Source organism: Somniosus microcephalus, chromosome 1 (genome assembly GCF_052327205.1).
Source record: "Somniosus microcephalus isolate GS21.2 chromosome 1, FLI_Smic_1.0, whole genome shotgun sequence".
NCBI classification, from domain to species: Eukaryota; Metazoa; Chordata; class Chondrichthyes; order Squaliformes; family Somniosidae; genus Somniosus; species Somniosus microcephalus.
Genome location: NC_140987.1, coordinates 313,907,905 through 313,933,116, shown reverse-complemented (window position 1 = coordinate 313,933,116; position 25,212 = coordinate 313,907,905). Strand labels below are relative to the sequence as shown.

The window sequence follows — 25,212 nt, the reverse complement described above, 5'->3', positions numbered from 1 at the left end:
ACGAGGGATAGCCAGGAACGCCCAAACCCTGAGAGTGATTAACAAAACTCAGTTGCCTTGTTTATATTGCCTGTCTGCGGGGGAGCTGTGCACTTGATGACTTGTAAAGCTGCTTGCTTTCAGACTGTGAGCTGGCATGTTTTCACTGCACAGGAATTATACCCCATGCCTCTTCTCCCACTTGGGCTCTACAGCCCGGCATGACCCAACTCCACGTACACTCATTGTCTCACGCTGATGCTATTTTTGCAGTAAAAATGCACTGTTTTAAATTTGGGGTCTGCAATAGATATTCTGAGAGTTTCAAGATCAGCAGTTACCCTGTAAGAGGAGGCCACATCCCCCATGATCAGGGGTATACTTTTATTGCCTGCATTTGTCTTAAAGACCAGGTGATGGACTGAAAGGACTAGAGTGAGATGAGGCCAAGTGTAAACCAACAAATAGATTTATTTTTCATGAATACACAATTGAATCGTCTTCCATTGGTACAGCAAGTTTTATCTTTCATATCACTCCTCATAACATTAAAAAAAGCAAATTTTGCTCCTGATACCTTCACTTTATTAGCAAGTATCATTGAACTGACTAGCACTCACTGATCAAGAGTCCTCTTCTGTTTCAGTATTATTGCAGATTGACAGTCTTCACCCACAGGGAGAAAGAGAGAGCCAAAAAATAATCTCTGTCCCTCCCCCATTAAAAGCTGCCAATCAAAACTGACATAGAAAAATAGGAGCAGGAGTAGGCTATTCGGCCCTTCGAGCCTGCTCCGTCATTCAATATGATCATGGCTGATCCTCTATCTCAATACCATATTGCCGCTCTCTTCCCATATCCCTTGATGCCTTTTGTGTCTAGAAATCTATCTAGCTCCTTCTTAATATAATCAGTGACTTGGCCTCCACAGCCTTCTGTGGTAGAGAATTCCACAGGTTCACCATCCTCTGAGTGAAGAAATTTCTCCTCATCTCAGTCCTAAATGTCCTACCCTGTATCCTGAGACTATGACCCCTCATTCTAGACCCCCCAGCCAGGGGAAACATCCTCCCTGTCAGCCCTGACACCTTCCTCCTTGGTGTGGCTGCCGCAACAGCTGCATTATCTGATCAGCTAGGCTGCCTGCTGTGCTCAGTGAATGAAACCAATCCTACATTCGAGGTGTGACCATCTCTAGGAAGTGTTCAAATGTGCCAACGACCCACCATTGTCTCAAACTGATACAGATAACCATTTCTGTTCTACATTGGGGAGACCAAACGCAGATTGGGTGACCGCTTTGCGGAACACTTCCGTTCAGTCTGTAAGGGTGACCCCGAGCTTCCGGTCGCCTGTCATTGTAATTCACCGTTCCATTCCCACTCAGACCTCACCGTCTGCGGCCTCCTGCATTGTTCCGCGGAAGCTCACCATAAACTCGAGGAACAGCACCTCATCTTCCGATTAGGCACTTTATAGCCTTCCGGACTCAATATCGAGTTCAACAACTTCAGATCATAACTTCGGCCCCTATTATTTTTAATCCACACCTTTGGTTTGTGCCTTTTCCTTTCTCTCTCTCCCACATGGCAGCAGTCTCTCACTCTGCCAACACATCGCACACTTCATCCAGAGCCATCGTCTGTTTCTTTACCGGTCCTATTACCATCTCGTCTCACCTTGAATATCTCTTAATGTCTCTTCTTTCAGCCCCTCCCCCAAACTGCCTTTTGTTTCATTTCCTGCCTTTTCTCTCAGTTCTGTAGAAGGGTTTCGACCCGAAACGTTGACTCTAACTCTCTCTCCACGGATGTTGCCTGGCCTGCTGAGTTTTTCCAGCATTTTCTGTTGTTATTAACCATTTCAATGGCTAGGTCATTTCCTTTTGGGAAAGCCGATCACATTTAGTCACAAATTGGCTCAGCAGCTCTGTCTGGTCAGAAATGTGTGCCCCTGTATATCAAGAGACGTATAACTTACACCAGAACACACTATTTGGTCAACTCGGTACGAATCGCAAAAGGTGATGCATGCCCTTTACGCAGAGTTCCTTGTGGTTCCTTGTGGTTGACAGACTAACAGAATTGGAACGGTGACATTTGTACTTCTCTCAATGCTGTTTTTACTTTAGTTCCATAAATTCAGAAACAATCTGTCCTGTCCAGCTTTATTCTGAGAATTTTTGACATTGCTGACTGAAACAGCAGCACAGATCAGCGTGAACATGCCTGTTGACATAAGCATTTTCACTTGGTCACAATATACAGTTGTAGTTCATTAACCTTAAATAAAAATGCATTAGAGCACAAGAATGTTATGATAGGCTAGCCCCATCTACTGACCTCCCCAGACCCCTCAGTCCCTTCTGTCTACTTGTCCCTTGACCCTGTTTATACTGTGCTTCACTGCATTACCCTGCCAACATATCACAGAATCACAGAAACCCCACAGTGCTGATAGAGGCCATTTCGGCCCATCGAGCCTGCACCGACACATATCCCACCCGATCCCCGTAACCCCTACACCAACACATATCCCACAGCTGTATTACCCCTTGGATAGACATGATTCCCTGGCTCTCCTTACCTTGTCTCACTGATTTTTAATGTGTGTGTCTTGCGGTTTGAACACTTCACTGCAGTGAGCAGTTTGCATTGGATTAGTTTTGTTAATCGTCCTGTCTGTGAAACTTCAGTTGAGTCCACTCCAAGTCTCTGCAAAATGCCTGGTCCAACATACTGCAGCTTGTAGTGTGTGAGACGGAGTGGCCCTATATGACTCTTGTGGCTACAGGCAGGGTTCCCTGCAAGTGCCATATGCCCCATCTTCTTTCTTGGCAGAATTTGAGTTTATTTAAGCAGTAAAAAGCTGTTTTTTCCTTCATCTTAGGCACTTTTCCAATAGACCTCACAAAAACTCGCCTGCAAGTCCAAGGTCAGATTATTGACTCTCGGTACAAGGAGATTAAGTACAGAGGAATGTTCCATGCCTTACTCCGAATATGTAAAGAGGAAGGATTGAGGGCTCTTTATTCTGGGTAAGTTAAACCCACACCTTATTAAATGGGATTGAAAGATTGGATCAAAGAGAAGACTGAGGCCCGTTCAAAATACGGTGCATACACAGTTTTTCTATTTAAAAGCTGGTTGCGCAGGACCCCTGGAGTGCTGCACACCAGTGCAGCTTAAAGGGAACATTGATAATAAATAGTGAGTGTTATACTGTGTAACACACAGTCTATTATATAACAAGGAGGGAGTGTTTTACCATATAACACACATACTGATATAAGTATGGAGTTTTATACCATGTAACACAGTGACCCCATCTGGACACTGTGCTCAGTTCTGGGCCCCACACCTCAGGAAGGACATATTGGCCTTGGAGGGGGAGCAGCGCAGATTCACCAGAATAATACCGGGGCTAAAAGGGTTAAGTTATGAGGACAGGTTGCAAAAACTTGTTTTGTGTTCCTTCGAGTTTAGAAGACTAAGGAGTGATCTAATCAAAGTGTTTAAAATGATAAAAGAATTCAATAGGATCGATGTGGAGAAACTAGTTCCTCTGGTGGGGGGAGTCCAGAACAAGGGAGCATAACCTTAAAATTAGAGCCAGGCTGTTCAGGGATGAAATTAAGAAGCACTTCTTCACGCAAAGGCTAGTGGAAACCTGGAACTCTCTTCCTCCAAAAAGCTGTTGAGGCTGGGGGTCAATTGGCATTTTCAAAATGGAGATCGACAATTTTTTATTGGGCAAGAGTATCAAGGGATATGGAGCAGCCATGATATAATTGAATGGCGGATCAGCCTCGAGGCGCTGAATGGCCTACTGCTCCAGTACTCATATGTTCTCACTGAGGTATCCTTCATCCGTCCCTCCCTCCGCCCTTTCCTCCACCTCTGCACTGAGCAGTTCCTCACCCTCTGTGATTTCAACCTGCATCACGGCTCTCCTTGCTCTCCTCTAATTTCACTGACCTCTTGTCCACCCTAAACCTCTCCTTCCAAATAAACTTTCCTCCCCTTATTCACGGCCACTCCCTCGACCTTGCCATTTCACATGGCCTCTTTACTCCTATTGTCTCAATCACAGATAAGACCATCTCTGGTTGCTTCCTTGTATCCCTCTCCACTCAAATCCTCATTCACCCTCCCAACCCCACTTTGTCCCTTGTTAAAAATTCTCCCTAAAGTCAAAACTGCACTTTCAAATTCCCAACTGTCTATCCTTTGGCCCTCCATTCACCACAATGTTTCTGCTCAGTCACACATTGACCTCTACCTTTGATGCCCTTGTCACCATTAAAACCATTACTCTCTCTCACCCTGGTCATTTCCCCTTGTATGGCCCTAATCGCCACTCCCTTAAATTCAAGGGGCGCAGATGACTTGAACGTATCTGGCACACAATTGGTTTGACCATTCATCACCAGATCTGGCTGAACCACATCTAGCACGATTGGGACCTGCTCTCCTCGGCCAAAACTGTTCACTGTTCCAGGATCATCCTGGGATGCGAAGATAACCCCGGCTTCTCTTCACTACAAACTGTCTTCTGAAACCCCTCTCCCACTCCCTGTGCCCTCACCGCCAACAAGTGCGAGGAGCTCATGGACTTCTCGTGGAGAACCAAGGGTCTAGCGAGAATGAGGAACTGAAAGAAATTAGTATTAGTAAAAAAAATAGTACTGGAGAAATTAATGGGACTGAAAGCCGATAAATCCCCTGGACCTGATGGCCTACATCCTAGGGTTTTGAAAGAGTTGCTGTAGAGATAGTGGATGCATTGGTTGTCATTTTCCCATTCCATAGATTCTAGAACAGTTCCTGCGGGTTGGAAGGTGGCAAATGTAATCCCACTATTTAAGAAAGAAGGGAGAGAGAAAACGGGGAACTACAGACCAGTTAGCCTGACATCAGTAGTAGGGAAAATGCTAGAATCTATTATTAAGGATGTGGTAATAGGGGACTTAGAAAATAATAATAGGGTTGGGCAGAGTCAACATGGATTTATGAAAGGGAAATCATGTTTGACAAATCTGTTAGAATTTTTTGAGGTTGTAACTAGCAGAGCAGATAAAGGGGAACCAGTGAATGTGGTGTTTCAGAAGGCATTCGATAAGGTGCCACACAAGAGGTTATTAAACAAAATTAGGGCTCATGGGATTGGGGGTAATATTACTAGCATGGATTGAGGATTGGTTAACGGACAGAAGACAGAGAGTAAGAATTAAAGGGTCATTTTCGGGTTGGCAGGCTGTAACTAGTGGGGTACCGCAAGGATCAGTGCTTGGGCCTCAGCTATTCACAATCTATCAATGATTTGGATGAGGGGACCAAATGTAATATATCCAAGTTTGCTGATTCAAAGCTAGTTGGGAATGTAAGTTATGAGGAGGATGCAAAGAGGCTTCAAGGGGATATAGAGTGGGCAAGAACATGGCAGATGGAATATAATGTGGAGAAATGTGAAGTTATCCACTTTGGTAGGAAAACTAGAAAAGCAGAGTATTTTTTAAATAAGAGTTTGGAAAATGTTGGTGTTCAGAGGGACCTGGGTGTCCTTGTACACAAATCACTGAAAGTTAACATGTAGGTACAGCAAGCAATTAAGAAAGCAAATGGTATGTTGACCTTTATTACAAAAGGATTTGAGTATAAGAGTAAAGACATCTTAACTGCAATTATATAGGGCCCTGGTGAGACCACACCTGGAGTATTGTGCACAGTTTTGTTCTCCTTACCGAAGGAAGGCTATACTTGCCATAGAGGGAGTGCAACGAAGGTTCACCAGACTGGTTCCTGGGATGGGGGGATTGTTCTATGAGGACAGATTGAGTAGACTAGGCCTATATTCTCTAGAGTTTAGAAGAATGAGAGGTGATCTCATTGAAACATACAAAGTTCTTACAGGGCTTGACACGGTAGATGCTGGGAGGATGTTTCCCCTGGCTCAGGAGTCTAGAACCAGGGGTCATAGTCTCAGAATAAGGGGCCAGCCATTTAGGACTGAGATGAGGAGAAATTTCTTCACTCAGAGGGTGGTGAATCTTTGGAATTCTCTACCCCAGAGGGCAGTGGAGGCTCAGTCGTTAAGTATATTCAAGGCAGAGATCGATAGATTTTTGGATATTAAGGGAATCAAGGGATATGGGGATAGTGCAGGAAAGTGGAGTTGAGGTAGAAGATCAGTCGATCTTATTGAATGGCGGAGCAGGCTCGAGGGGCCGAATGGCCGACTCCTGCTCCTATTTCTTATGTTCTTAGTCACTAAGATTGAAACCGTCTGACCAGCTATCTCTGCCACATTCCCACTGCCCTAGCCCTGAACTCACATCTTTCTCTAGTTTCTCTTCTATCTCCCCTCGTGCCCTCTCCAAGCACATCTTATCCATGAGACCCACCTCCTGCTCCCTCAACCCTATTCCCACTAAACTGCTGACCACCCAACTTCCCTTCCTGGCCGCTATACTAGCTGACATTGTAATTGGTTCCCTCTGAGCTGCTGTCCCCTCTCTTTGAAAACTGCCGCCATCACCCCCTCCTCAAAAATCCCACCCTCGACTCTTCTGTCCTTGCAAACTGCTGGTCCATCTCCAATCTCACTTTCCTCTTCGACCAAGCTCAGTTACCCCTCCTAATAGCTCCTCCTTCTGCTCGATGTTTGATCACTCCCCTGTGAAGTGTGAGGTCGATATAAATGCAATTTGTTTATTTGGTTAAAGTGGCCAGGCTGTGTGTGAGATTAAAAACTTCAGAAAGCATATTGAGAACGACAATACCATTTAATAAAAATGGACGGCCTTGATGTTATCCCATACATGGCAGCAACACCTTTTGTTCGAAAACTGCACACTGTCCAAGTTGCTGTTATTCTATTTAATATCTCTTTAACAGCAGGCTGCTTAATGTATGGAGCAATCTGTGCAGGTGGCATAACAGGAAACTTGGAAGGTTGAAAGAAAATGGAGGAGTTGCTGCAGCTGATGGAATTCTTGGTTCTTTATGATTTGATAATATGGAGATATTTGACAGGAATGAAGAAACAGGCTAAAAACTGTGGAATTGTAAAAAAAAAAAGCCTCTCTCCTGACCTTGGGATGGAGAGAAAGTTATTTTTGTAGCAGCTGCAGATGGTTGGACAGAGGAAGTCCTGCAGTGATGCCCCAGGTGTAGAAATGGCCTAGAATGCTGAACATGGGGCTGGTGTACAGGCTGATCTGTAATAATGTCTTTAACTCCCAATTCAGCATTAGCCCAGCTCTGTTGCGGCAGGCATCCTATGGCACCATCAAGATCGGAACTTACCAAAGTTTGAAGCGTTTGTTCGTAAGCAGCCCCGAAGGTTAGTTTAACTTCAGGTGAATATTTGGTGATTGTTTTTCAGATCCTTGTGTACACTGGAACTCAGCAACGTCACAACTCCCCCACTGTGTTCCGGGGCAGCTGGAGTTATTGGAACTCTTGTGGTTCTCTTGGAATGTGATTCTCTGATCTGACTTGCCTGAATTCAGCACACAAACATTAGAACCTTCTGCACAAGACCAAGTCACCTGGCCCTTCTTGCTGCTGCTGGTTTTGGGCACCTCCCCTCTGGTTGATTTTACACAGTCCCGTTATCCACAGCAAGCAATCTGGAACTGCATTCAATTTTATGTGGATTCAGACGCAAAAAAGTTATCATTCACATAGATAACTAATTTTCTTTTTTTTTCAAAAGAACAGCTGCAGGTATTTTATTGGAAGAAAAGATTACTAGGCCCAGTGAGTGTACTTGGGAATGAGAGTGTGATAACACTGGGCCCAGTGAGTGTACTCGGGAATGAGAGTGTGATAACACTGGGCCCAGTGAGTGTACTCGGGAATGAGAGTGTGAGAACACTGGGCCCAGTGAGTGTACTCGGGAATGAGAGTGTGAGAACACTGGGCCCAGTGAGTGTACTCGGGAATCAGAGTGTGAGAACACTGGGCCCAGTGAGTGTACTCGGGAATGAGAGTGTGAGAACACTGGGCCCAGTGAGTGTTCTCGGGGATGAGAGTGTGATAACACTGGGCCCAGTGAGTGTACTCGGGAATGAGAGTGTGAGAACACTGGGCCCAGTGAGTGTACTCGGGAATGAGAGTGTGAGAACACTGGGCCCAGTGAGTGTACTCGGGAATGAGAGTGTGAGAACACTGGGCCCAGTGAGTGTACTCGGGAATGAGAGTGTGATAACACTGGGCCCAGTGAGTGTACTCGGGAATGAGAGTGTGATAACACTGGGCCCAGTGAGTGTACTCGGGAATGAGAGTGTGATAACACTGGGCCCAGTGAGTGTTCTCGGGGATGAGAGTGTGATAACACTGGGCCCAGTGAGTGTTCTCGGGGATGAGAGTGTGATAACACTGGGCCCAGTGAGTGTACTCGGGAATGAGAGTGTGATAACACTGGGCCCAGTGAGTGTTCTCGGGGATGAGAGTGTGATAACACTGGGCCCAGTGAGTGTTCTCGGGGATGAGAGTGTGATAACACTGGGCCCAGTGAGTGTTCTCGGGGATGAGAGTGTGAGAACACTGGGCCCAGTGAGTGTACTCGGCAATGAGAGTGTGATAACACTGGGCCCAGTGAGTGTTCTCGGGAATGAGAGTGTAATAATACTGGGCCCAGTGAGTGTACTCGGGAATGAGAGTGTGATAACACTGGGCCCAGTGAGTGTACTCGGGAATGAGAGTGTGATAACACTGGGCCCAGTGAGTGTTCTCGGGAATGAGAGTGTGATAATACTGGGCCCAGTGAGTGTTCTCGGGAATGAGAGTGTGATAATACTGGGCCCAGTGAGTGTTCTCGGGAATGAGAGTGTGATAACACTGGGCCCAGTGAGTGTTCTCGGGAATGAGAGTGTAATAATACTGGGCCCAGTGAGAGTTCTCGGGAATGAGAGTGTGATAACACTGGGCCCACTGAGTGTACTCGGGAATGAAAGTGTGAGAACACTGGGCCCAGTGAGAGTACTCGGGAATGAGAGTGCGAGAACATAGGGCCCAGTGAGTGTACTCGGGAATGAGAGTGTGAGAACACTGGGCCCAGTGAGTGTACTCGGGAATGAGAGTGTGAGAACACTGGGCCCAGTGAGTGCACTCAGGAATGAGAGTGTTAGAACACTGGGCCCAGTGAGTGTACTCTGGGATGAGAGTGTGCGAACACTTGGCCCAGTGAGTGTACTCGGGAATGAGAGTGTTAGAACACTGGGCCCAGTGAGTGTACTCGGGAATGAGAGTGTGCGAACACTTGGCCCAGTGAGTGTACTCGGGGATGAGAGTGAGAGAACACTGGGCCCAGTGAGTGTTCTCAGGAATGAGAGTGTGAGAACACTGGACCCAGTGAGTGTACTCGGGAATGAGAGTGTGAGAACACTGGGCCCAGTGACTGTACTCAGGAATGAGAGTGTGAGAATACTGGGCCCAGTGAGTGTACTCGGGAATGAGAGTGTGAGAACACTGGGCCCAGTGAGTGTACTCAGGAATGAGAGTGTGAGAACACTGGGTCCAGTGAGTGTACTCGGGAATGAGAGTGTGAGAACCCTGGGCCCAGTGAGTGTACTCGGGAATGAGAGTGTGAGAACACTGGGCACAGTGAGTGTACTCGGGATTAAGAGTGTGAGAACACTGGGCCCAGTGAGTGTACTCGGGAATGAAGAGTGTGAGAACGCTGGGCCCAGTGAGTGTACTCGGGAACGAGAGTGTGAGAACACTTGGCCCAGTGAGTGTACTCGGGAATGAGAGTGTGAGAACACTTGGCCCAGTGAGTGTACTCGGGAATGAGACTGTGAGAACACTGGGCCCAGTGAGTGTACTCGGGGATGAGAATGAGAGAACACTGGGCCCAGTGAGTGTACTCGGGAATGAGAGTGTGAGAACACTGGGCCCACTGAGTGTACTCGGGAATGAGACTGTGAGAACACTGGGCCCAGTGAGTGTACTCGGGAATGAGAGTGTGAGAACATTGGGCCCAGGGAGTGTACTCGGGAATGAGAGTGTGAGAATACTGGGCCCAGTGAGTGTACTCGGGGATGAGAATGAGAGAACACTGGGCTCAGTGAGTGTACTCGGGAATCAGAGTGTGAGAACACTTGGCCCAGTGAGTGTGCTCGGGAATGAGAGTGTGAGAACACTTGGCCCAGTGAGTGCACTCGGGAATCAGAGTGTGAGAACACTTGGCCCAGTGAGTGTACTCGGGAATCAGAGTGTGAGAACACTTGGCCCAGTGAGTGTGCTCGGGAATGAGAGTGTGAGAGCACTGGGTCCAGTGAGTGTACTCGGGAATGAGAGTGAGAGAGCACTGCGCCCAGTGGGTGTACTCGGGAATGAGAGTGTGAGAACACTGGGCCCAGTGAGTGCACTCAGGAATGAGAGTGTGAGAACACTGGGCCCAGTGAGTGTACTCGGGAATGAGAGTGTGAGAACACTGGGCCCAGTGAGAGTACTCGGGAATGAGAGTGCGAGAACATAGGGCCCAGTGAGTGTACTCGGGAATGAGAGTGTGAGAACACTTGGCCCAGTGAGTGTACTCGGGAATGAAAGTGTGAGAATACTGGGCCCAGTGAGTGTACTCGTGAATAAGAGTGAGAGAACACTGGGCCCAGTGAGTGCACTCAGGAATGAGAGTGTTAGAACACTGGGCCCAGTGAGTGTACTCGGGAATGAGAGTGTGCGAACACTTGGCCCAGTGAGTGTACTCAGGAATGAGAGTGTGAGAATACTGGGCCCAGTGAGTGTACTCGGGAATGAGAGTGCGAGAACAGTGGGCCCAGTGAGTGTACTCGGGAATGATAGTGTGAGAACACTGGGCCCAGTGAGTGTACTCAGGAATGAGAGTGTGAGAACACTGGGTCCAGTGAGTGTACTCGGGAATGAGAGTGTGAGAACCCTGGGCCCAGTGAGTGTACTCGGGAATGAGAGTGAGAGAACACTTGGCCCAGTGAGTGTACTCGGGAATGAGAGTGTGAGAACACTGGGCCCAGTGAGTGTCCTCGGGAATGAGAGTGTGAGAACACTGGGCCCAGTGAGTGTACTCGGGGATGAAGAGTGAGAGAGCACTGCGCCCAGTGGGTGTACTCGGGAATGAGAGTGTGAGAACACTGGGCCCAGTGAGTGTACTCGGGAATGAGAGTGTGAGAACATTGGGCCCAGGGAGTGTACTCGGGAATGAGAGTGTGAGAACACTGGGCCCAGTGAGTGTTCTCGGGAATGAGAGTGTGAGAACACTGGGCCCACTGAGTGTACTCGGGAATGAGACTGTGCGAACACTGGGCCCAGTGAGTGTACTCGGGAATGAGAGTGTGAGAACATTGGGCCCAGGGAGTGTACTCGTGAATGAGAGTGTGAGAATACTGGGCCCAGTGAGTGTTCTCGGGAATGAGAGTGAGAGAACACTGGGCCCAGTGAGTGTACTCGGGAATGAGAGTGTGAGAACACTTGGCCCAGTGAGTGTACTCGGGAATCAGAGTGTGAGAACACTTGGCCCAGTGAGTGTGCTCGGGAATGAGAGTGTGAGACCACTGGGTCCAGTGAGTGTACTCGGGAATGAGAGTGAGAGAACACTGGGCCCAGTGAGTGCACTCAGGAATGAGAGTGTGAGAACACTGGGCCCAGTGAGTGTACTCGGGAATGAGAGTGAGAACACTGGGCCCAGTGAGTGTACTCGGGAATGAGAGTGTGAGAACACTGGGCCCAGTGAGTGTACTCGGGAATGAGAGTGTGAGAACACTTGGCCCAGTGAGTGTACTCGGGAATGAAAGTGTGAGAATACTGGGCCCAGTGAGTGTACTCGGGAATGAAAGTGTGAAAATACTGGGCCCAGTGAGTGTACTCGTGAATAAGAGTGTGAGAACACTGGGCCCAGTGAGTGCACTCAGGAATGAGAGTGTTAGAACACTGGGCCCAGTGAGTGTACTCTGGAATGAGAGTGTGCGAACACTTGGCCCAGTGAGTGTACTCGGGAATGAGAGTGTTAGAACACTGGGCCCAGTGAGTGTACTCGGGAATGAGAGTGTGCGAACACTTGGCCCAGTGAGTGTACTCGGGGATGAGAGTGAGAGAACACTGGGCCCAGTGAGTGTTCTCAGGAATGAGAGTGTGAGAACACTGGACCCAGTGAGTGTACTCGGGAATGAGAGTGTTAGAACACTGGGCCCAGTGAGTGCACTTGGGAATGAGAGTGTGAGAACACTGGGCCCAGTGAGTGTACTCAGGAATGAGAGTGTGAGAGCACTGGGCCCAGTGAGTGTACTCGGGAATGAGAGTGATGGAACACTGGGCCCAGTGAGTGTACTTGGGAATGAGAGTGTGAGAACACTGGGCCCAGTGAGTGTACTCAGGAATGAGAGTGTGAGAATACTGGGCCCAGTGAGTGTACTCGGGAATGAGAGTGAGAGAACACTGGGCCCAGTGAGTGTTCTCAGGAATGAGAGTGAGAGAATACTGGGCCCAGTGAGTGTTCTCGGGAATGAGAGTGTGATAACACTGGGCCCAGTGAGTGTACTCGGGAATGAGAGTGTGATAACACTGGGCCCAGTGAGTGTTCTCGGGAATGAGAGTGTGATAATACTGGGCCCAGTGAGTGTACTCGGGAATCAGAGTGTGAGAACACTTGGCCCAGTGAGTGTGCTCGGGAATGAGAGTGTGAGAGCACTGGGTCCAGTGAGTGTACTCGGGAATGAGAGTGAGAGAGCACTGCGCCCAGTGGGTGTACTCGGGAATGAGAGTGTGAGAACACTGGGCCCAGTGAGTGCACTCAGGAATGAGAGTGTGAGAACACTGGGCCCAGTGAGTGTACTCGGGAATGAGAGTGTGAGAACACTGGGCCCAGTGAGTGTACTCGGGAATGAGAGTGTGAGAACACTGGGCCCAGTGAGTGTACTCGGGAATGAGAGTGTGAGAACACTGGGCCCAGTGAGTGTACTCGGGAATGAGAGTGTGATAACACTGGGCCCAGTGAGTGTACTCGGGAATGAGAGTGTGATAACACTGGGCCCAGTGAGTGTACTCGGGAATGAGAGTGTGATAACACTGGGCCCAGTGAGTGTTCTCGGGGATGAGAGTGTGATAACACTGGGCCCAGTGAGTGTTCTCGGGGATGAGAGTGTGATAACACTGGGCCCAGTGAGTGTACTCGGGAATGAGAGTGTGATAACACTGGGCCCAGTGAGTGTTCTCGGGGATGAGAGTGTGATAACACTGGGCCCAGTGAGTGTTCTCGGGGATGAGAGTGTGATAACACTGGGCCCAGTGAGTGTTCTCGGGGATGAGAGTGTGAGAACACTGGGCCCAGTGAGTGTACTCGGCAATGAGAGTGTGATAACACTGGGCCCAGTGAGTGTTCTCGGGAATGAGAGTGTAATAATACTGGGCCCAGTGAGTGTACTCGGGAATGAGAGTGTGATAACACTGGGCCCAGTGAGTGTACTCGGGAATGAGAGTGTGATAACACTGGGCCCAGTGAGTGTGCTCGGGAATGAGAGTGTGATAATACTGGGCCCAGTGAGTGTTCTCGGGAATGAGAGTGTGATAACACTGGGCCCAGTGAGTGTACTCGGGAATGAGAGTGTGATAATACTGGGCCCAGTGAGTGTTCTCGGGAATGAGAGTGTGATAATACTGGGCCCAGTGAGTGTTCTCGGGAATGAGAGTGTGATAACACTGGGCCCAGTGAGTGTTCTCGGGAATGAGAGTGTAATAATACTGGGCCCAGTGAGAGTTCTCGGGAATGAGAGTGTGATAACACTGGGCCCACTGAGTGTACTCGGGAATGAAAGTGTGAGAACACTGGGCCCAGTGAGAGTACTCGGGAATGAGAGTGCGAGAACATAGGGCCCAGTGAGTGTACTCGGGAATGAGAGTGTGAGAACACTGGGCCCAGTGAGTGTACTCGGGAATGAGAGTGTGAGAACACTGGGCCCAGTGAGTGCACTCAGGAATGAGAGTGTTAGAACACTGGGCCCAGTGAGTGTACTCTGGGATGAGAGTGTGCGAACACTTGGCCCAGTGAGTGTACTCGGGAATGAGAGTGTTAGAACACTGGGCCCAGTGAGTGTACTCGGGAATGAGAGTGTGCGAACACTTGGCCCAGTGAGTGTACTCGGGGATGAGAGTGAGAGAACACTGGGCCCAGTGAGTGTTCTCAGGAATGAGAGTGTGAGAACACTGGACCCAGTGAGTGTACTCGGGAATGAGAGTGTGAGAACACTGGGCCCAGTGACTGTACTCAGGAATGAGAGTGTGAGAATACTGGGCCCAGTGAGTGTACTCGGGAATGAGAGTGTGAGAACACTGGGCCCAGTGAGTGTACTCAGGAATGAGAGTGTGAGAACACTGGGTCCAGTGAGTGTACTCGGGAATGAGAGTGTGAGAACCCTGGGCCCAGTGAGTGTACTCGGGAATGAGAGTGTGAGAACACTGGGCACAGTGAGTGTACTCGGGATTAAGAGTGTGAGAACACTGGGCCCAGTGAGTGTACTCGGGAATGAAGAGTGTGAGAACGCTGGGCCCAGTGAGTGTACTCGGGAACGAGAGTGTGAGAACACTTGGCCCAGTGAGTGTACTCGGGAATGAGAGTGTGAGAACACTTGGCCCAGTGAGTGTACTCGGGAATGAGACTGTGAGAACACTGGGCCCAGTGAGTGTACTCGGGGATGAGAATGAGAGAACACTGGGCCCAGTGAGTGTACTCGGGAATGAGAGTGTGAGAACACTGGGCCCACTGAGTGTACTCGGGAATGAGACTGTGAGAACACTGGGCCCAGTGAGTGTACTCGGGAATGAGAGTGTGAGAACATTGGGCCCAGGGATTGTACTCGGGAATGAGAGTGTGAGAATACTGGGCCCAGTGAGTGTACTCGGGGATGAGAATGAGAGAACACTGGGCTCAGTGAGTGTACTCGGGAATCAGAGTGTGAGAACACTTGGCCCAGTGAGTGTGCTCGGGAATGAGAGTGTGAGAACACTTGGCCCAGTGAGTGCACTCGGGAATCAGAGTGTGAGAACACTTGGCCCAGTGAGTGTACTCGGGAATCAGAGTGTGAGAACACTTGGCCCAGTGAGTGTGCTCGGGAATGAGAGTGTGAGAGCACTGGGTCCAGTGAGTGTACTCGGGAATGAGAGTGAGAGAGCACTGCGCCCAGTGGGTGTACTCGGGAATGAGAGTGTGAGAACACTGGGCCCAGTGAGTGCACTCAGGAATGAGAGTGTGAGAACACTGGGCCCAGTGAGTGTACTCGGGAATGAGAGTGTGAGAACACTGGGCCCAGTGAGAGTACTCGGGAATGAGAGTGCGAGAACATAGGGCCCAGTGAGTGTACTCGGGAATGAGAGTGTGAGAACACTTGGCCCAGTGAGTGTACTCGGGAATGAAAGTGTGAGAATACTGGGCCCAGTGAGTGTACTCGTGAATAAGAGTGAGAGAACACTGGGCCCAGTGAGTGCACTCAGGAATGAGAGTGTTAGAACACTGGGCCCAGTGAGTGTACTCGGGAATGAGAGTGTGCGAACACTTGGCCCAGTGAGTGTACTCAGGAATGAGAGTGTGAGAATACTGGGCCCAGTGAGTGTACTCGGGAATGAGAGTGCGAGAACAGTGGGCCCAGTGAGTGTACTCGGGAATGATAGTGTGAGAACACTGGGCCCAGTGAGTGTACTCAGGAATGAGAGTGTGAGAACACTGGGTCCAGTGAGTGTACTCGGGAATGAGAGTGTGAGAACCCTGGGCCCAGTGAGTGTACTCGGGAATGAGAGTGAGAGAACACTTGGCCCAGTGAGTGTACTCGGGAATGAGAGTGTGAGAACACTGGGCCCAGTGAGTGTACTCGGGAATGAGAGTGTGAGAACACTGGGCCCAGTGAGTGTACTCGGGGATGAAGAGTGAGAGAGCACTGCGCCCAGTGGGTGTACTCGGGAATGAGAGTGTGAGAACACTGGGCCCAGTGAGTGTACTCGGGAATGAGAGTGTGAGAACATTGGGCCCAGGGAGTGTACTCGGGAATGAGAGTGTGAGAACACTGGGCCCAGTGAGTGTTCTCGGGAATGAGAGTGTGAGAACACTGGGCCCACTGAGTGTACTCGGGAATGAGACTGTGCGAACACTGGGCCCAGTGAGTGTACTCGGGAATGAGAGTGTGAGAACATTGGGCCCAGGGAGTGTACTCGTGAATGAGAGTGTGAGAATACTGGGCCCAGTGAGTGTTCTCGGGAATGAGAGTGAGAGAACACTGGGCCCAGTGAGTGTACTCGGGAATGAGAGTGTGAGAACACTTGGCCCAGTGAGTGTACTCGGGAATCAGAGTGTGAGAACACTTGGCCCAGTGAGTGTGCTCGGGAATGAGAGTGTGAGACCACTGGGTCCAGTGAGTGTACTCGGGAATGAGAGTGAGAGAACACTGGGCCCAGTGAGTGCACTCAGGAATGAGAGTGTGAGAACACTGGGCCCAGTGAGTGTACTCGGGAATGAGAGTGCGAGAACACTGGGCCCAGTGAGAGTATTCGGGAATGAGAGTGCGAGAACATAGGGCCCAGTGAGTGTACTCGGGAATGAGAGTGAGAACACTGGGCCCAGTGAGTGTACTCGGGAATGAGAGTGTGAGAACACTGGGCCCAGTGAGTGTACTCGGGAATGAGAGTGTGAGAACACTTGGCCCAGTGAGTGTACTCGGGAATGAAAGTGTGAGAATACTGGGCCCAGTGAGTGTACTCGGGAATGAAAGTGTGAAAATACTGGGCCCAGTGAGTGTACTCGTGAATAAGAGTGTGAGAACACTGGGCCCAGTGAGTGCACTCAGGAATGAGAGTGTTAGAACACTGGGCCCAGTGAGTGTACTCTGGAATGAGAGTGTGCGAACACTTGGCCCAGTGAGTGTACTCGGGAATGAGAGTGTTAGAACACTGGGCCCAGTGAGTGTACTCGGGAATGAGAGTGTGCGAACACTTGGCCCAGTGAGTGTACTCGGGGATGAGAGTGAGAGAACACTGGGCCCAGTGAGTGTTCTCAGGAATGAGAGTGTGAGAACACTGGACCCAGTGAGTGTACTCGGGAATGAGAGTGTTAGAACACTGGGCCCAGTGAGTGCACTTGGGAATGAGAGTGTGAGAACACTGGGCCCAGTGAGTGTACTCAGGAATGAGAGTGTGAGAGCACTGGGCCCAGTGAGTGTACTCGGGAATGAGAGTGATGGAACACTGGGCCCAGTGAGTGTACTTGGGAATGAGAGTGTGAGAACACTGGGCCCAGTGAGTGTACTCAGGAATGAGAGTGTGAGAATACTGGGCCCAGTGAGTGTACTCGGGAATGAGAGTGAGAGAACACTGGGCCCAGTGAGTGTTCTCAGGAATGAGAGTGAGAGAATACTGGGCCCAGTGAGTGTTCTCGGGAATGAGAGTGTGATAACACTGGGCCCAGTGAGTGTACTCGGGAATGAGAGTGTGATAACACTGGGCCCAGTGAGTGTTCTCGGGAATGAGAGTGTGATAATACTGGGCCCAGTGAGTGTTCTCAGGAATGAGAGTGTGAGAACACTGGGCCCAGTGAGTGTTCTCAGGAATGAGAGTGTGAGAATACTGGGCCCAGTGAGTGTTCTCGGGAATGAGAGTGTGATAACACTGGGCCCAGTGAGTGTACTCGGGAATGAGAGTGTGATAATACTGGGCCCAGTGAGTGTTCTCGGGAATGAGAGTGTGATAATACTGGGCCCAGTGAGTGTTCTCGGGAATGAGAGTGTGATAACACTGGGCCCAGTGAGTGTTCTCGGGAATGAGAGTGTAATAATACTGGGCCCAGTGAGAGTTCTCGGGAATGAGAGTGTGATAACACTGGGCCCACTGAGTGTACTCCGGAATGAAAGTGTGAGAACACTGGGCCCAGTGAGAGTACTCGGGAATGAGAGTGCGAGAACATAGGGCCCAGTGAGTGTACTCGGGAATGAGAGTGTGAGAACACTGGGCCCAGTGAGTGTACTCGGGAATGAGAGTGTGAGAACACTGGGCCCAGTGAGTGCACTCAGGAATGAGAGTGTTAGAACACTGGGCCCAGTGAGTGTACTCTGGGATGAGAGTGTGCGAACACTTGGCCCAGTGAGTGTACTCGGGAATGAGAGTGTTAGAACACTGGGCCCAGTGAGTGTACTCGGGAATGAGAGTGTGCGAACACTTGGCCCAGTGAGTGTACTCGGGGATGAGAGTGAGAGAACACTGGGCCCAGTGAGTGTTCTCAGGAATGAGAGTGTGAGAACACTGGACCCAGTGAGTGTACTCGGGAATGAGAGTGTGAGAACACTGGGCCCAGTGACTGTACTCAGGAATGAGAGTGTGAGAATACTGGGCCCAGTGAGTGTACTCGGGAATGAGAGTGTGAGAACACTGGGCCCAGTGAGTGTACTCAGGAATGAGAGTGTGAGAACACTGGGTCCAGTGAGTGTACTCGGGAATGAGAGTGTGAGAACCCTGGGCCCAGTGAGTGTACTCGGGAATGAGAGTGTGAGAACACTGGGCACAGTGAGTGTACTCGGGATTAAGAGTGTGAGAACACTGGGCCCAGTGAGTGTACTCGGGAATGAAGAGTGTGAGAACGCTGGGCCCAGTGAGTGTACTCGGGAACGAGAGTGTGAGAACACTTGGCCCAGTGAGTGTACTCGGGAATGAGAGTGTGAGAACACTTGGCCCAGTGAGTGTACTCGGGAATGAGACTGTGAGAACACTGGGCCCACTGAGTGTACTCGGGAATGAGACTGTGAGAACACTGGGCCCAGTGAGTGTACTCGGGAATGAGAGTGTGAGAACATTGGGCCCAGGGAGTGTACTCGGGAATGAGAGTGTGAGAACACTTGGCCCAGTGAGTGTGCTCGGGAATGAGAGTTTGAGAACACTTGGCCCAGTGAGTGCACTCGGGAATCAGAGTGTGAGAACACTTGGCCCAGTGAGTGTACTCGGGAATCAGAGTGTGAGAACACTTGGCCCAGTGAGTGTGCTCGGGAATGAGAGTGTGAGAGCACTGGGTCCAGTGAGTGTACTCGGGAATGAGAGTGAGAGAGCACTGCGCCCAGTGGGTGTACTCGGGAATGAGAGTGTGAGAACACTGGGCCCAGTGAGTGCACTCAGGAATGAGAGTGTGAGAACACTGGGCCCAGTGAGTGTACTCGGGAATGAGAGTGTGAGAACACTGGGCCCAGTGAGTGTTCTCAGGAATGAGAGTGTGAGAACACTGGACCCAGTGAGTGTACTCGGGAATGAGAGTGTGAGAACACTGGGCCCAGTGACTGTACTCAGGAATGAGAGTGTGAGAATACTGGGCCCAGTGAGTGTACTCGGGAATGAGAGTGTGAGAACACTGGGCCCAGTGAGTGTACTCAGGAATGAGAGTGTGAGAACACTGGGTCCAGTGAGTGTACTCGGGAATGAGAGTGTGAGAACCCTGGGCCCAGTGAGTGTACTCGGGAATGAGAGTGTGAGAACACTGGGCACAGTGAGTGTACTCGGGATTAAGAGTGTGAGAACACTGGGCCCAGTGAGTGTACTCGGGAATGAAGAGTGTGAGAACGCTGGGCCCAGTGAGTGTACTCGGGAACGAGAGTGTGAGAACACTTGGCCCAGTGAGTGTACTCGGGAATGAGAGTGTGAGAACACTTGGCCCAGTGAGTGTACTCGGGAATGAGAGTGTGAGAACACTGGGCCCACTGAGTGTACTCGGGAATGAGACTGTGAGAACACTGGGCCCAGTGAGTGTACTCGGGAATGAGAGTGTGAGAACATTGGGCCCAGGGAGTGTACTCGGGAATGAGAGTGTGAGAATACTGGGCCCAGTGAGTGTACTCGGGGATGAGAATGAGAGAACACTGGGCTCAGTGAGTGTACTCGGGAATCAGAGTGTGAGAACACTTGGCCCAGTGAGTGTGCTCGGGAATGAGAGTTTGAGAACACTTGGCCCAGTGAGTGTACTCGGGAATCAGAGTGTGAGAACACTTGGCCCAGTGAGTGTGCTCGGGAATGAGAGTGTGAGAGCACTGGGTCCAGTGAGTGTACTCGGGAATGAGAGTGAGAGAGCACTGCGCCCAGTGGGTGTACTCGGGAATGAGAGTGTGAGAACACTGGGCCCAGTGAGTGCACTCAGGAATGAGAGTGTGAGAACACTGGGCCCAGTGAGTGTACTCGGGAATGAGAGTCTGAGAACACTGGGCCCAGTGAGAGTACTCGGGAATGAGAGTGCGAGAACATAGGGCCCAGTGAGTGTACTCGGGAATGAGAGTGTGAGAACACTTGGCCCAGTGAGTGTACTCGGGAATGAAAGTGTGAGAATACTGGGCCCAGTGAGTGTACTCGTGAATAAGAGTGAGAGAACCCTGGGCCCAGTGAGTGTACTCGGGAATGAGAGTGTGAGAACATTGGGCCCAGGGAGTGTACTCGGGAATGAGACTGTGCGAACACTGGGCCCAGTGAGTGTACTCGGGAATGAGAGTGTGAGAACATTGGGCCCAGGGAGTGTACTCGTGAATGAGAGTGTGAGAATACTGGGCCCAGTGAGTGTACTCGGGGATGAGAATGAGAGAACACTGGGCCCAGTGAGTGTATTCGGGGATGATAGTGTGAGAACACTGGGCTCAGTGAGTGTTCTCGGGAATGAGAGTGAGAGAACACTGGGCCCAGTGAGTGTACTCGGGAATGAGAGTGTGAGAACACTTGGCCCAGTGAGTGTACTCGGGAATGAGAGTGTGAGAACACTTGGCCCAGTGAGTGTACTCGGGAATCAGAGTGTGAGAACACTTGGCCCAGTGAGTGTGCTCGGGAATGAGAGTGTGAGACCACTGGGTCCAGTGAGTGTACTCGGGAATGAGAGTGAGAGAGCACTGCGCCCAGTGGGTGTACTCGGGAATGAGAGTGTGAGAACACTGGGCCCAGTGAGTGCACTCAGGAATGAGAGTGTGAGAACACTGGGCCCAGTGAGTGTACTCGGGAATGAGAGTGTGAGAACACTGGGCCCAGTGAGAGTATTCGGGAATGAGAGTGCGAGAACATAGGGCCCAGTGAGTGTACTCGGGAATGAGAGTGAGAACACTGGGCCCAGTGAGTGTACTCGGGAATGAGAGTGTGAGAACACTGGGCCCAGTGAGTGTACTCGGGAATGAGAGTGTGAGAACACTTGGCCCAGTGAGTGTACTCGGGAATGAAAGTGTGAGAATACTGGGCCCAGTGAGTGTACTCGGGAATGAAAGTGTGAGAATACTGGGCCCAGTGAGTGTACTCGTGAATAAGAGTGTGAGAACACTGGGCCCAGTGAGTGCACTCAGGAATGAGAGTGTTAGAACACTGGGCCCAGTGAGTGTACTCTGGAATGAGAGTGTGCGAACACTTGGCCCAGTGAGTGTACTCGGGAATGAGAGTGTTAGAACACTGGGCCCAGTGAGTGTACTCGGGAATGAGAGTGTGCGAACACTTGGCCCAGTGAGTGTACTCGGGGATGAGAGTGAGAGAACACTGGGCCCAGTGAGTGTTCTCAGGAATGAGAGTGTGAGAACACTGGACCCAGTGAGTGTACTCGGGAATGAGAGTGTTAGAACACTGGGCCCAGTGAGTGCACTTGGGAATGAGAGTGTGAGAACACTGGGCCCAGTGAGTGTACTCAGGAATGAGAGTGTGAGAATACTGGGCCCAGTGAGTGTACTCGGGAATGAGAGTGTGAGAACACTGGGTCCAGTGAGTGTACTCGGGAATGAGAGTGTGAGAACACTGGGCACAGTGAGTGTACTCGGGGATGAAGAGTGCGAGAACACTGGGCCCAGTGAGTGTACTCGGGAATGAGAGTGTGAGAACACTGGGCCCAGTGAGTGTACTCGGGAATGGGAGTGTGAGAACACTGGGCCCAGTGAGTGTACTCGGGAATGAGAGTGTGAAAACACTTGGCCCAGTGAGTGTACTCGGGAATGAAAGTGTGAGAAGGCTGGGCCCAGTGAGTGCACTCGGGAATAAGAGTGTGAGAGCACTGGGCCCAGTGAGTGTACTCGGGAATGAGAGTGATGGAACACTGGGCCCAGTGAGTGTACTTGGGAATGAGAGTGTGAGAACACTGGGCCCAGTGAGTGTACTCAGGAATGAGAGTGTGAGAATACTGGGCCCAGTGAGTGTACTCGGGAATGAGAGTGAGAGAACACTGGGCCCAGTGAGTGTTCTCAGGAATGAGAGTGTGAGAACACTGGGCCCAGTGAGTGTTCTCAGGAATGAGAGTGTGAGAATACTGGGCCCAGTGAGTGCACTCGGGAATGAGAGTGCGAGAACAGTGGGCCCAGTGAGTGTACTCGGGAATGATAGTGTAAGAACACTGGGCCCAGTGAGTGTACTCAGGAATGAGAGTGTGAGAACACTGGGTCCAGTGAGTGTACTCGGGAATGAGAGTGTGAGAACCCTGGGCCCAGTGAGTGTACTCGGGAATGAGAGTGTGAGAACACTGGGCCCAGTGATTGTACTCGGGGATGAAGAGTGCGAGAACACTGGGCCCAGTGAGTGTACTCGGGAATGAGAGCGTGAGAACATTGGGCCCAGGGAGTGTACTCGGGAATGCGAGTGTGAGAATACTGGGCCCAGTGAGTGTTCTCGGGAATGTGAGTGTGAGAACACTGGGCCCAGTGAGCGTTCTCGGGAATGTGAGTGTGAGAACACTGGGCCCAGTGAGTGTACTCGGGAATGAGAGTGTGAGAACACTGGGCCCAGTGAGTGTATTCGGGAATGAAAGTGTGAGAACACTGGGTCCAGTGAGTGTACTCAGGAATGAGAGTGTGAGAATACTTACCCAGTGAGTGTACTCGGGAATGAGAGTGTGAGGACACTGGGCCCAGTGAGTGTACTCAGGAATGAGAGTGTGAGAATACTTACCCAGTGAGTGTATTCGGGAATGAAAGTGTGAGGACGCTGGGCCCAGTGAGTGTACTCAGGAATGAGAGTGTGAGAATACTTACCCAGTGAGTGTACTCGGGAATGAGAGTGTGAGGACACTGGGTCCAGTGAGTGTTCTCGGGAATGAGACTGTGAGAACACTGGGCCCAGTGAGTGTATTCGGGGATGATAGTGTGAGAACACTGGGCTCAGTGAGTGTTCTCGGGAATGAGAGTGAGAGAACACTGGGCCCAGTGAGTGTACTCGGGAATGAGAGTGTGAGAACACTTGGCCCAGTGAGTGTACTCGGGAATCAGAGTGTGAGAACATTGGCCCAGTGAGTGTGCTCGGGAATGAGAGTGTGAGAACACTGGGCCCAGTGAGTGTACTCGGGAATGAGAGTGTGAGAACACTGGGCCGAGTGAGTGCACTCAGGAATGAGAGTGTGAGAACACTGGGCCCAGTGAGTGTACTCGGGAATGAGAGTGTGAGAACACTGGGCCCAGTGAGTGCACTCAGGGATGAGAGTGTGAGAACACTGGGCCCAGTGGGAGTACTCGGGAATGAGAGTGTTAGAACACTGGGCCCAGTGAGTGTACTCGGGAATGAGAGTGTGCGAACACTTGGCCCAGTGAGTGTACTCGGGGATGAGAGTGAGAGAACACTGGGCCCAGTGAGTGTTCTCAGGAATGAGAATGTGAGAACACTGGACCCAGTGAGTGTACTCGGGAATGAGAGTGTTAGAACACTGGGCCCAGTGAGTGTACTTGGGAATGAGAGTGTGAGAACACTGGGCCCAGTGAGTGTACTCAGGAATGAGAGTGAGAATACTGGGCCCAGTGAGTGTACTCGGGAATGAGAGTGCGAGAACAGTGGGCCCAGTGAGTGTATTCGGGAATGAAAGTGTGAGAACACTGGGTCCAGTGAGTGTACTCAGGAATGAGAGTGTGAGAATACTTACCCAGTGAGTGTACTCGGGAATGAGAGTGTGAGGACACTGGGCCCAGTGAGTGTACTCAGGAATGAGAGTGTGAGAATACTTACCCAGTGAGTGTATTCGGGAATGAAAGTGTGAGGACGCTGGGCCCAGTGAGTGTACTCAGGAATGAGAGTGTGAGAATACTTACCCAGTGAGTGTACTCGGGAATGAGAGTGTGAGGACACTGGGTCCAGTGAGTGTTCTCGGGAATGAGACTGTGAGAACACTGGGCCCAGTGAGTGTATTCGGGGATGATAGTGTGGGAACACTGGGCTCAGTGAGTGTTCTCGGGAATGAGAGTGAGAGAACACTGGGCCCAGTGAGTGTACTCGGGAATGAGAGTGTGAGAACACTTGGCTCAGTGAGTGTACTCGGGAATCAGAGTGTGAGAACATTGGCCCAGTGAGTGTGCTCGGGAATGAGAGTGTGAGAACACTGGGCCCAGTGAGTGTACTCGGGAATGAGAGTGTGAGAACACTGGGCCGAGTGAGTGCACTCAGGAATGAGAGTGTGAGAACACTGGGCCCAGTGAGTGTACTCGGGAATGAGACTGTGAGAACACTGGGCCCAGTGAGTGCACTCAGGGATGAGAGTGTGAGAACACTGGGCCCAGTGAGAGTACTCGGGAATGAGAGTGTTAGAACACTGGGCCCAGTGAGTGTACTCGGGAATGAGAGTGTGCGAACACTTGGCCCAGTGAGTGTACTCGGGGATGAGAGTGAGAGAACACTGGGCCCAGTGAGTGTTCTCAGGAATGAGAGTGTGAGAACACTGGACCCAGTGAGTGTACTCGGGAATGAGAGTGTTAGAACACTGGGCCCAGTGAGTGTACTTGGGAATGAGAGTGTGAGAACACTGGGCCCAGTGAGTGTACTCAGGAATGAGAGTGAGAATACTGGGCCCAGTGAGTGTACTCGGGAATGAGAGTGCGAGAACAGTGGGCCCAGTGAGTGTACTCGGGAATGATAGTGTGAGAACACTGGGCCCAGTGAGTGTACTCAGGAATGAGAGTGTGAGAACCCTGGGCCCAGTGAGTGTACTCGGGAATGAGAGTGTGAGAACACTGGGCACAGTGAGTGTACTCGGGATTAAGAGTGTGAGAACACTGGGCCCAGTGATTGTACTCGGGGATGAAGAGTGTGAGAACACTTGGCCCAGTGAGTGTACTCGGGAATGAAAGTGCGAGAACATAGGGCCCAGTGAGTGTACTCGGGAATGAGAGTGTGAGAACACTGGGCCCAGTGAGTGTACTCGGGAATGAGAGTGTGAGAACACTGGGCCCAGTGAGTGTACTCGGGAATGAGAGTGTGAGAACACTTGGCCCAGTGAGTGTTCTCAGGAATGAGAGTGTGAGAACACTGGGCCCAGTGAGTG

The 25,212-nt window shown here is 50.7% G+C and overlaps 1 protein-coding gene across 1 annotated transcript in view; it reads left to right on the top strand.

The window, feature by feature from the left end:
• The first annotated feature begins 2,868 nt into the window (after window positions 1-2,868).
• The window catches only part of slc25a14 (solute carrier family 25 member 14), a 163,097-nt gene continuing 140,753 nt past the window's right edge, over window positions 2,869-25,212 (top strand). Inside the window, 2 exon segments of the mRNA XM_085994069.1 lie at window positions 2,869-3,016; window positions 7,229-7,323. Coding sequence (XP_085850195.1) covers window positions 2,958-3,016; window positions 7,229-7,323 — 154 coding nt within the window. The 5' untranslated portion in view covers window positions 2,869-2,957.